This window comes from Perissodus microlepis, chromosome 13, assembly GCF_051167445.1.
Source record: "Perissodus microlepis isolate ML-2025 ecotype Zambia chromosome 13, ASM5116744v1, whole genome shotgun sequence".
In the NCBI taxonomy this organism is placed as follows: domain Eukaryota; kingdom Metazoa; phylum Chordata; class Actinopteri; order Cichliformes; family Cichlidae; genus Perissodus; species Perissodus microlepis.
In genome coordinates, this window is record NC_140473.1 from 963,351 (window position 1) to 976,223 (window position 12,873).

At 42.7% G+C, this 12,873-nt stretch overlaps 1 protein-coding gene and 1 non-coding gene across 2 annotated transcripts in view; both read right to left on the reverse strand.

The window, feature by feature from the left end:
• The window catches only part of LOC146374446 (uncharacterized), a 52,178-nt gene that overhangs the window by 7,622 nt on the left and 31,683 nt on the right, over positions 1-12,873 (reverse strand). Inside the window, exons 3-6 of the mRNA XM_084948528.1 lie at positions 11,326-11,487; positions 4,194-4,356; positions 1,563-1,684; positions 1-122 (exon numbers count right to left, since the gene is read on the reverse strand). Coding sequence (XP_084804654.1) covers positions 1-122; positions 1,563-1,684; positions 4,194-4,356; positions 11,326-11,487 — 569 coding nt within the window. The remainder of the gene's footprint in view (positions 123-1,562; positions 1,685-4,193; positions 4,357-11,325; positions 11,488-12,873) is intronic.
• trnak-cuu (transfer RNA lysine (anticodon CUU)) lies at positions 6,763-6,835 on the reverse strand. Its single transcript has one exon. It is a non-coding gene; the product is annotated as a tRNA-Lys (tRNA).

Here is a 12,873-nt window from a genome sequence, read left to right on the forward strand (position 1 = left end):
CTGTAGAGCTGTGGGCAGGACATCTTCAGTGAAGCTGAGGCTGCTCCCAGCCTGCTGTGATTCCTTAACTTAGTCTTCCTTACCACGTCTTTGACTCTGGCCCACGTGCTGTTTTCACTCAGCTGAACACAAAGACACACAAAATCGTCACTGATCAATTTTCCCTTCTAGCAGTAAATGCAATGTCAGCCTGACTATTGTGCAGTGCAATTAGCAGTGTTTGGGTGACCTACTAACAACAAGTTCATTTATACACAGTGACCCAACAAGATCTTGATCTTTACAGATCTTTACAGATCTTGAGATATTGAGATAGTGGACTCTTATAGGTACCTGGGTGTTCACCTGAATAATAAACTGGACTGGAGCCACAACACTGATGCTCTTTACAGGAAGGGTCAGAGCAGACTCTACCTGCTGAGGCGGCTGAGGTCATTTGGAGTCCAGGGAGCACTTTTAAAGACCTTCTATGACTCTGTGGTGGCATCTGTCATTTTTTACTGTGTGGTATGTTGGAGCAGCAGTTTATCAGCAGCTGAGAGGAAGAGGTTGGATAAACTCATCAGGAAGGCCAGCTCTGTTCTGGGATGCACCCTGGACCCAGTGCAGGTGGTGGGAGACAGAAGGACTGTGGCCAAAATAACATCTCTGATGGACAGAGTCTCCCAGCCCATGCATGTAGATGTTGCTGCAGAGCTGCTTCAGTGACAGACTGCTGCATCCTCGATGCATGAAGGAGCGTTTCCGCAGCTCCTTCCTCCCTGCAGCTGTCAGACTGTATAATCAGAACTGCTCCCAACAAACATAGATGTTCACATCAATGCTGTAACTGCAATAAGTTAGTTAATTAACCAATTCGCACTACAACCTGGTTTGCCTCCTACCTGTAATTATTTTTATTTAATTTAATAACTGTACAGTACTCTCTGTTTATAGTAACCACTGTCCTTGATGTAAATATGTAAGAAAAATTGTGTATGTTTCTGTTCCGTGTCCTGTGTCCTGTTTGTTTGTATATGTGTGTTTTTGGCTGCTGTTACAACCAAATTTCCCCTTGTGGGACAATTAAAGGATTATTCTATTCTATTCTATCTTTTCAGTAGTGACCAAGCGGGGGGAGTTTGAGAGAGTGAATAATATACCGACAGAATATTTTGGTATGAGCACAGATTGTAGGGTGGTGTTTTTCTCTGAAAACAGTGCAGGAGTTATCCAAAGTGTTGTTTCTTATCGAGCTCTGGAGTTTAGCTCATATTGTGTCCTTTTTGTAGTTCAGCATCACTTGTGTGTTTATTAGCATGGTCATTGATTTTGTTATTATGTTCTTTGCAGTCTGTTTGTATTTTTGTTTCTTTAAGGTTTCGCATTATCGAGTATTGTTTTGTGATCCCTCCACGTGTCTTCTGTCCTCGTCTCTGTGTGTCCCCTGTAGAAATTGTGTCTTGTCTCCAGAGTTTTTTGGACAAATAATGCAGAGCGTCGCCTCATATATTTCATGTGAAAACATTTGTTAATCACACTGCAGAATGTGAATCTCTCAGGATAAACCGTGCATCGCTTACTGTGTGCTGATGGATGGAGAGCCCCTCAGTGCTGTCCCCGTGGACCTCCCCCTCAGTGTAACTCCTTTGGCTTAGGCTCTTCCTCCACGGAGGAGCGAGTGTTAAACCATCACCTGTAACTCCTGAAACAGGGAGCAAACAATAAGCACTTACAGTTCAGTTTGTGCCTGACTAATAACATTTAAACCAGTATTCATTTGGTCCTTTCATGCATTTTGTCAACGCTATAAGCATATAAAAAAACAAAACACACTACACATGTGTGCTGATCAGCCACAACATTTCAAATGCTCGGTGTCCTCGGTGTCCTGCCCAGACTGAAGGATGGACGTTATCATGGTGGTTTCGTCATGGAAAAACACACTGACTCCACTTTGATTTAAGTACAGGTGGACCCGACCATGCAGGCAGACACAGCAGTCTGTGTGTGTGTGTTTCCAAAGCATTGCTACATGATTAGTTGATTAGTGATTTTTTATTCACATCTTGCTGCAGGGAGTAAGAAATCCTGCTGGAAACAGTGCACGTCTGTTTTTTCCTTCTGTTCATCCCACTCCCCTCTTCTCCTACTTTACTGTAAACAGATCACTTCTTATCACAGCTTCTGTTGGTCATAGCACTTTGCTAGGAACTATTCAGTCCAGTGCTATAGCTACATAACAGTTGGTGAATCCAAATTTGAAATTACTTTATGTGGACTGTGCATAGTCCAAATACGTGTTCCTGTCAGGAGCAGATTTCCGCCCGGGTTTGGGTAAAGCAGAACCTTTCTTTAAAGTAGATGAAATGTGGGGGTAGTTCTGGGCCACACTGTGAAACTTGAGTATTGCTAAAACAATTTGAGAACATAGTTTAGTTCATTCAGGGTGTTTTCAGAAGCTTGAAGGCTGCAGAACAGACTGTAAGTCCTGTCTGAGGAAAATATCTTTCTAAAAATATCTCGTCTGCTACGTTTGGAGAAGCTGAGAACTGCATCTAAGCATCCTTCTTTGCCTGCCTGTGCAAATAAACTGCTTTGTATGCTGCCAGTTTTTTTTCACTGCTGTTGGTTGGTCATTAGTTGTAGTTTTATCCAACCAAAACCATAAACCTCTGACCGTTAGTAACTACGAGCACACCTCTTGATTTCTGTTGGAAGAAGTAATAGACTCTCTTTTTGTTGCTGTCTTAACCTCCTAAGACCTGAACTCTTCCACAGCAGCATTTTTAATTTCTCTTTGATATTTGGGCTGATTGGTATTTTGGTCTAAATAACCCAAAATGTGATGTCCACATATGTGAACGCCAGGTCCTAGGAGGGTAAAGGTGCAGTCTGCCCTCGATTGGAAACATACCATAAACATGCTTATTTATTCCAGTTACTGTCAACAGGTTAGACATGCGATCCTCTTGTTTTGGGACAGCTGACAAGAGCAGCAACAACAGCTGCTTATAAGATAACATTATCCTAATGTTAGGCTCAAGATAAACAGGCTGATTACATTCTCACATCACCTAAGAGTTTATTTACGAGTCCAACAAAATCATATCGACTTCACAGAAAGTTTCACTGTTGCTGGCAAACAGCAGCTAAAAGCTAAAAACAGCAGATTACCAAGAGCATATCCTCAGTGCTACATCCAGCTCAACTTGCCTAAACTGTGATTGGACAGCAGCTTCACTGAATCAACGTGTATCAGGCTGCCTTCACAAACCTGGCATACTCAATTTTTAACGTCAGTTTTGTTTATATAGCACTAAATCACATCAGAAAAAACACACGATGAGTGAAAAACGTTTGACAGAAAGGAAAGTTTGAATCGTGAAAGTAGAGATAGTGTCTGTGTCCTGAATCCAAACTGGAAGCTGGTTCCACAGAAGAGGGGCCTGAAAACTGAAGGCTCTGCCTCCCATTCTACTTTTAAATACTCGAGGAACAACAAGTAGGCCTGCAGAGCGAGAGCGAAGTGCTCTGATAGGGTGATATGGTACCTGATGAATAGCAGCCAGACTTTTTTGAGATGCCTCAGGTTAAAAACATAAAATACTGCAAAATCTTTAATTGACACATCAGTTTTTTTATTCCTGATTTATTAGTTTGTGTTTCTACTATTCAAATATGTAAAAGTCTAGTGTTAGAAAATATTTCACACAAACACGAGTAGAAAAACACAGGCTGGCCACAGTCTACAGTCTAAGTTTAGTGGTGAGATTTTAAACACTGCACCGTGAAAGATTTGCCAGCGTGCTGTGCTGTCGGCACGTTATGTACATTTACAACTAAATGTGCAAAATTACATGAAGTTTGCAAATGTGTTCAATGACACTTGATGGTGAAGTGCACCTTGGGATTAATGATGTAACTCCAGCACTCTATACCAATGTTTGTTTATGCCTGTTTTATCTAATATCAGATTTTGTATTTTATGGATTTTATGCAGAAGGTTTACATCAGTGCGATTTTTTGTATATTAGTTACAAACATAACAGCAATCACTGTTACTGCACAAGATGTTGTGGAATAAATGTCAGGTAGTCCTCTCATGAATCACTATTTATTCACTACAAGAAGATACTGGGATTGAATCTAGCAGCCTTGTAGAGATTGCAGGTGCTTTTGTGTGTTTTCTCCAGGTGCTCTGGTAGTATTACCTCCACCGGTCGATATGAGTGGGTGCTGTGGGACCTCTGGAATGGCTGACAGGTCTGAGAGAGTTCCACTGGGTGATGAAAACTCATCTCTGGATTGCGTTTTCTGGAAATCCTGGAAGGCTAAACTGGCTGCACCACAGCTGCAGTAGTCTTTGAAGAAGTCCTGGAAAAAGCAGAGAAGAAGAAAATGTGTCATGAAATTTTCATTTAAAAAGAAAGTGATTAACAGCTGAAAAACTGATTTTGAACGTGCTTTTAAATAAAAATGATGTTAATTGCTTTAGAATTTTACTCCACGTAATGCAGATCATATATGATGATACACGCAGTAAGATGTGTAATTTGAATGTTGTTGCTAATGTGCATCGGAGAGTGTGGGACAAAAGAACAGGCACAACACTTGTACGATTAATGGTTTCTTTTAACATTATTTTTTGAGGATTTTGTCTTTGTTGGACAGACATCACAGAGGTGAGAGAGAGCAGCAAAGGCCAAAGGTCAGGCTTGAATTGGGGCGATCGTGGCTCAAGAGTTGGGAGTTCGTCTTGTAATCGGAAGGTTGCCGGTTCGAGCCCCGGCTCGGACAGTCTCGGTCGTTGTGTCCTTGGGCGAGACACTTCACCCGTTGCCTACTGGTGGTGGTCAGAGGGCCCGGTGGCGCCAGTGTCCGGCAGCCTCGCCTCTGTCAGTGCGCCCCAGGGTGGCTGTGGCTACAATGTAGCTGCCATCACCAGTGTGTGAATGATGGATGTAGTGTAAAGCACTTCGGGGTCCTTAGGGACTAAGTAAAGCGCTCTACAAATACAGGCCATTTATCTTGAATATGGCTGCCTGCTCACCCACCAAACTGAGCTGGTGCCCTTTGTGAGTATTGTTTAATTAATCTAGTTTCCTCTGATACCCTCCATAATCAGACCAGGAGTGACATGTTGGGTATATTTTCTTCTTGAATTGCTGTCTGTCTGAGTGGTGTCCAAAAAAAAGACCTTTGCTCCCCATGATTACATGTTAACCAAGTCTCCTGTGTTTAATAAAATATTTAGTGCACTGCATCTCTGGGGTGAACAAAGGCAAAACTTCACTTACAAACAAGAGGAAATGCTTCGAGTTATTCCTGAGATTTGTTCTAGTTTAGCCTCTGCTCCCACTCAGATGGCCCCCACTGGTGACACGGAATCACAGTCAACAATGAAGCAGTCATGCAGCCTCATCCTGCGATCTCAGTTGCAGTGTCCCACGATGGGGGGTCATTTTGGGGGAGGGTTCCTTCCACAATGTTAGTTTCCGCTTTCAGCTGCTCAGCGCTCTCTTTCCACGATGATGCCACTAAACTCTCATATGCTGTAGGCGTGCTGAGAGGACGCGTGCAGGCATGGGCTGAGGCATATTTCATATCCACAGTGGATATTTCGACCTGTGGTTGCTGAGACCGGCTGGGTGGAAAACACTGTGCATGAAATATTTTTTCAAGCATTAAATAGTCAGTTGGCTTCATGTGATGAAGCTATGATCCCTCACCAACCTGAGCCCGTTTGATTAGTTGCCTCACTGGGAGACCCTCGGCTTTTTCACCTTCACGTCTCCAGACACTCCATTAATTCTGGGATACCCCTGGCTGCAGAAACACAACTCTCACATTGACTGGGCCAGTAATAGAGTCTGTTCTGCCGTGCTGCTTTCAATCAGCCTTACCCACAGCCTCCAACAGTTCACAACCAGAACATATACCCGCACCGGATCCTTCATCTGTTCCTGAACAGTATCACGATCTACGACAGATTGTCAGTAAAGACAAAGCTCTGTCTCAACCTCCCCACAAGCCCAGGAGGAGGAGCGGGAGCAATGCTTCACTCCAGTTTATTAACCAACCATAGACCCAGACAGAGTTGCATGTTAATTCATGTAATTGCAAACTATTCCTCCCGCTCATTTGTTTTTGTTACCACTCACTTTCCCAGTCTTTTCCCAACTTGGGATGTGTTAGGTAAATGAACTGGGTCTCAGCACTTTTCTGCTCTACCTGAACATTCAGAGCATTTTATACAACTTGCTTCATTCAATCACTACTTATTGTAGTCACACCATTCTGTCAGATGCTGGACCTCATCTCTGTAGGCAGTGTCGTCATCGTTGGTGTCCCATCATCACCAAATCTGCAAATTTGGTGGTGATGATGCAGGGATGCGAGGGGTGCAGTCACTGGTGTAGATGGTGTATAGGAGAAGACTCAGCACACATCCCTGTGGTGAGCCAGTGCTGAGTGATCTCTGGTTGCCAACCTTGACTGATTGTGTTCGGTCAGTGAGAAAGTTTTTGATCCATGTGCATGTAGCGGAGGGGGAAGTCTGAGTTTACCAGCTTGGCTATAAGAATGTCTGGAAAGATGGTATTAAAAGTTAAGCTGAAATCAACAAAGAGCATCTTTACTGAAGTCCCAGGATTCTCCAGGTGAAGCGGGCAGTTCTTTATGCACTTTAGGATCAGCTTCTCAAAGCACTTCACAATAGGTCTGTAGTCATTAAGGACAATGACGGCCTTAGGGACCGGGACTATTGCTGCTGAACTACATCGCCCAACGTGGGGCTCGAACCCACGATCCTGAGATTAAGAGTCTCATGCTCTACCGACTGAGCTAGCTGGGCTTGTGCTGCCATGTTTTGTTCCCATTAAATCTCTGAGTTTTCTAGGTATAACCAAAACAAGCCTGCAGTTTGTCGTTACTTACGTTTTAGTTTAAAAAGTCAGACACTCTGAGAGGTGATATCACTTGTAAGCTGGAAAGGAAATGCTGTCTCACTAATTTAACCATTTAGTCTGGAGAGCCAGTTTGCTGCTCTATAAAAACGCCATCTGTAAAGCTACAACATCTTACTATTCATCGCAGAAAATAAGAACAATCCCAGGCTTCTCTTCACCACTGTAGCCACACCTCTGTTGGCTGTGGCTCAGGTGGTAGAACACAATTCAATCCCTGTCTGCTCCAGTCGGCCTGCCAAATGTTCTTGAGCAAGACAGTAACCCCAAGTTACTCTCTGATGCATCCATGGGAGTGTGAATGTTAGCTTGGTCTTACAAAGAAAGAAGAAAGTGCATGTGTGAATATCTTAATGACCTTGTAGTACCATATCACCCTATTAGAGCGCTTCACTCTCACACTTACTTGTTGGTGAATTCTCCCTTAGTTACACTACAATAGTCTTTGCTGCTGTACTGTGTTTCTTCTTCAGTCGCCTTTTTCCACTCATTATCTGTTTATACACCACTCTGCATTTAATTATTATTAATCTCTGGCTGTTTTCCACAGAGAGTCTTTTGTCATGTCGTCCTCCCCTCACCACCAGCCTGTAGCAGCAGATGGCCCCGCCCCTCACTGAGCCGGGTTCTGCTGGAGGTTTCTTCCTGTTAAAAGGGAGTTTTTCTTTCCCCCAGTCGCCAAGTTCAGTGTTCATAGGGAGTCGTTTGTAGGGTCTTTACATTACAATAAAAAATGTTTTGAGGTGACTGTGGTTGACCATAAAAGTCAATTGAATTAAACTGTCACAGTCTTAATGTGATAATGAGAGTCAGCCTCTGTTGTGCGTCCTTTGAATCTGACCTTCTACCTTTCAGCTTCTCATTTGTTAATAGTATCGATGTTCATGTCATTTTCTTAACACACTAACTTGCTCGGGTGCATCCTACACAGTGTTACTGTAGATGGTAAATGCTTTTTGCTGGTGCTCTTCCTGCCACCCCTGCTGTAAACGATGCACCAGGGCTGTCACACATACACAGAGCTGTAAATGACGGTCCATTCAGAGACCACAGACGATATTCCAGTCAGGATTACTCTGCGTCTTTAGTGTTGTTTTTGTCAGGGTCACGGCGGGCTGAAGCCAGTGTACGCCCTGGACAGGGTCCGTTCTTCGTACCTCGCTAAGTAAGTTAGCTGGATTTGATTGTTGACGATTTCGCGTGATCTTGGATCGTTCGGTTCTCCGAAGCTCATCCGGGACTTGCTGTCATAGCAACAGATCCGTAAGCGTAAACCTGCTTGGGAGCAGGCTTACTTTATGTAAACAGGATTAGATCGCGGCCGCTCAGGTATGTCCGCTTCATTTATACGAAAGCAACAGCGATATTTTCCCACTGCTTTTCCATAAATAAATATTATCAATGTAACTAAAGATAATGCAGTATTTGATTCTTTTATTGATTTCATACAGATACATACAGGTCATTTCCTAAAAAAAGGGAAATGTACTATTAATCATTCTATTCCATGTATTTGATTATGTCAGATGTAATTCATATTTTAGAGTAGTAATAGTAAATCACTTCGTGTAATCAAGATGAGAGACCACGGCTATAAAAGCGAAGGTGGATGTGGGAAGTCCGTCGCAGCCATGTCCTGTCCGTTTGTACGCGAGCAACCCATTGCGGAAGGTGCAAGATTGATAAGGAGAGTTTTCAGAATTCAGCGTATATTGCGGGATAGACAGGATCCTTTAGCTCAGCGCGACAGTGTGCTCATAGAGAGATATCGATTTTCCCGTGAGGGTATTATTTACTTAACCAACTTGTTGACGAGGGGGTGCAGGACCACCACCTGTCTTTTTTTGCTCTGCCCTTTTCTTGGTTGCTGTTATAAACAAACAAACAGATTATTTCAGGGTCTCTTTTCAAGAGACTAAAAGCAATATAAGTGATAAATATTACCATTCTGTAGAATATTCTTATATTTCACTTTTACTTGTTCCCATGTTCTAGTGGGTCCTGTTGTGGCTCTAATGTGAAAGAGGATATAATGTAATATAATATAATAAATTTACCCTACCGCCTACTGGTGTTGGCCAGAGGGGCCGATGGCGCGATATGGCAGCCTCGCTTCTGTCAGTCTGCCCCAGGGCAGCTGTGGCTACAACCGTAGCTGCCTCCACCAGTGTGTGAATGTGAGAGTGAATGAATAGTGGCATTGTAAAGCGCTTTGGGTGCCTTGAAAAGCGCTATATAAATCCAATCCATTATTATTATTATTATTATTAAATTACTTCCGAGTTTAATTTGTCAGCAACTTTCTGCCAGCCCTCTCGCCTTGCTTTTGCAGCCTTTGCAGTGTTCCCTTGCGTTTTAATTCAACTCTGAAACTCCTGAAATCCCTCAATCAAGAGTTCTTGCTCTGCTGCCGAAAAATACTGAGCGCGCTCCTTCGACATTTTCGCCGACCAATCAAAAGGTTGCCGATCAATGTTTCTACTATCGATGCGTAGCCCCTTTTAAGCCACCCAGTGATCTCACATTACTTCATCCAGCTGTACTAATCGTCAACAACAGGTGTGTTCGGAGAACCGGAATAGCGAGCTCAAAGTTGGCGCGATGATTTGATCTTGGATGTAGTAAGCGAGGTACGAAGAACGGACCCCAGGTCTCCAATCTGATGCAGGGCTAACACAGAGAGACTGACAACAAGCTCCACACAGAAAGCTCGTTCACCGGCCTGATGGTGAAGTCAAACACAGGACCTTCTTGGAGTGAAGCGACAGCGCTAACCACTGTGCCACTGTGCCGCCCATATTAAATGTATTGGTTATAAAATACAGAATTGCTATCTCAGTTTAAACAGCTGTGAGTGTCGCTGGAGGTTGACCTGGTCGTTCAGCACTGTTAACGCGCTCTGCCTTTCTGTTTTCAAGTTCTGTGCTGCTTTTCAGTATAATTCAGTTTTATTTACATGGCACCAAATCACAACAGCCACCTCAAGGTATGACACTGTAAGGTAAAGACCCTACAGTAATAGCACTACTCATAATATTTAAAACAAATGTAATGGGGAAGGCTTTAGGACCCAGGGGACCCAATGGAGGGTATACATACATCTACAGCAGAGGTTCGAGGTACAGGCTGTTTTTCTTTTAGTGCTTTTTTAAAATTTGTTGAAATGTATTTGATGTTTACTGTATTTTATGTTTTTAGTAGTGATTTTAGAAGATAAGCCAAGATAAGCCAGGTGTGCAGCAAACACAGTTGTCTGCTGGAGGTATGTTAACTTAATATATTTGACATTAAAAAAAGTATATTTATGCACTATAATCTAATTTATATTGTATTGCCTCCTGCAGGGCAGGCTGCACATGTGAATTTGTCACTGTTTTTTCCTCCTTCTCCTTTTTGTTGCGTTTTTGGTTTTAGTAGGGTCACCTTTTAAAACAGTTTTTTATGTCGGGTTTGTTTTTATTTCTACTGGGCTGGTGCAATATTAGTCAGGCAATGTGCAATCCCTGAGCTGGACTCTTACCTTAGGGGAAGTAGGTCTTTTTAGAGGTGCTCCGTGTGGATTTGCAGTGAATAAGTTTTATTAAGAGTGATTTTAGTGCCACCGATTATTGCCTGAACTAAAACACTTAGTGCATGCGATAAGTGTTCTGTTGGGCTCGTATTTATTTGGGGTGGATTTGTTTCTTTTAAAGCAACGAGCATCTGGGACCACCGGGGTAGAGCAAGCCCTCAGGTGATAGCTGCATTGCTGGCAGGTTGCACCAATAAGACTATCTTGTGGTCGTTAGTGACCTTTCCCATTTTGATGTTTTAGGCCTTTTGCAAACCCTTTGTGTTCTTTTAAAATAATAAATTTTAACATATCTGACTGATATTGACCCTCTTGTCCCGTTTATTCTGGGCTCGTTCCTGTAAGAGCTTTGGGCCTGAAAGTTTGCACAAGTAGTATAGATGCCCTTAGCGGTTACTCGGTGGCTTTTACTCGCTACACAAAAATGTATTTAAGCATAAAGACACAGGAGGTAGAGGCAGTTGGTTGTCTATAAAAGGCCAGTGGTTCATTCCCTTGTTCCTCCAGCGTGCATCTCCAAATATCATTGTGCAAGATACTGAAACCTTAGATTCCTCTGACGCCTCCGCTGGACTCTGGTTCAAAGTGCTTAAGCTTGGAATGTCAAGGAGCCTTTTAGTAAGAAAGTGCTTTAAGTGCTCAAACTTGGTAGGAAAGCACCATATAGACCAATAAGACATGCTTTTCAATCTGCAGACAAAGAATCGTAAAGGTCGTCGGACAAAGCTGCAGTTAGCAGAAATCATCACGTTTAGGTCTCCAGATGGTGACTTTATTGCATGAGTTGAAATAAGAGCGTTCACACACCTCTTTGGCCTTTCTCATCCTGCATTCCTTTTGCAGACTGCAGATCTGCCTCTGCAGCTGGAGGTTAGTCTCCTGCATCTGGCTGATCTTCTCAACGAGTTGACAGATGTGCTCCAGGTAACCGAGTCCTGAAGATAGCGGGCTGGAACTCACTTGCTGCGCCTGTACAAACAGAAGGCATATGGGTTAAGATAGTTATGATAATTATGCCATTATTATCCTAAACAATGTTTCTATTTTTTCTCCAGGAGTGCTGTAGTGTAATAATCATAATTACTGGCTGGGTTTATTTGTTCATTATTCAGTTTTATTAATGAAGAATGTCACCACAGATGGTGAGCTTCCAAAGCACACTGCAGACTAAAACCCAGGCTTATCATTTAGTTTAGTTTATGCAAGAAAAGTGCTTTTGTTATGATTATGATGGAAATGTTTTGGTTAACAGTGTCTCAAATCCTGACCTTTTTTATTAAACCAGAGCAGATAGTGTCAAACTCAACACTGACATCATTACTTTAGTCTAATTGTTTTGTTACCCACCTGCTGTGACTGTTAGTGTGCGCTTGCTCCTCCTACACATTAATTAAACTTGGCAGTAGGGGGTCGAAAAACTAGGTTGAAGTGTATGTGAGGAGAGTGATAAGCTTGTACCCAGTGCTGCTGGACCTGCAGGTTGCTTTTCTCACCTGGTTTTACCTGGTGACCTAGTTTTACTAGTGTAACAATTTTGAGCTCCCACCAAGCTTAATACTTCACATTGAGAGATTTCAGAAACCATGGGAACAGTTTGTGTAAGAACAAGGCTGATAAGGATGTTTCTGATTCGGGTCCAGTTCCTAGCATCAACAACATGATGATGTTGTTATCAAACCATTCTCACTTCACTATGCCATTAGGATGATCAAGGCACCAGTGCATATGTGTTAAGAGTTGATATCACTGACGCATTCAAAAAAAGTGACATGTTTTGCAGTTAGATTAACATTCAGGTATAAAAGCAGTCCACTCATTTTTAAACTAGTCTAAAAAAGCTCTGCTGGATCCTACTGAATAAGGTTAAAGTACCCTGTGTTCTGCACATTTTAGATGATTTTGATACTTCAGTAAACTCATGGACAGGTTCTTATAGAGCACTTTTCTACTCTAGCCGAACTCTAAAAGCTCTTTCCACAACTTGCCTCAATCACATCTTTTTCTATGTAACTTTCAAACATTCATTCTCTGATGGATGCGTCTGAGAGCAGCTCAGGGTTAGTGTCTTGTCCAAGGATATTTGGCATGCAGGCTGGGATTGAACCACCACCCTTCCGATTAGTTGGTGCTCTACCATCTGAGCTACAGTCTGATGTTTTAAGGCATAGCCTTCACCAGCTGTGTATGAAATGCTCCCTCTGGAAAAACTGCCTCATAGCCACAAAATCACTGTGTCATTCTCTCTGTTGCTCTATACGCCAGCTGTTCCCTAAAGTTTGTATACATTCAGTGTCAGAAAGTGCAAATGCATCTCTCCGTGTCTGCAGTGAAGCTGCCTCTTCACTAAAGGCTGCT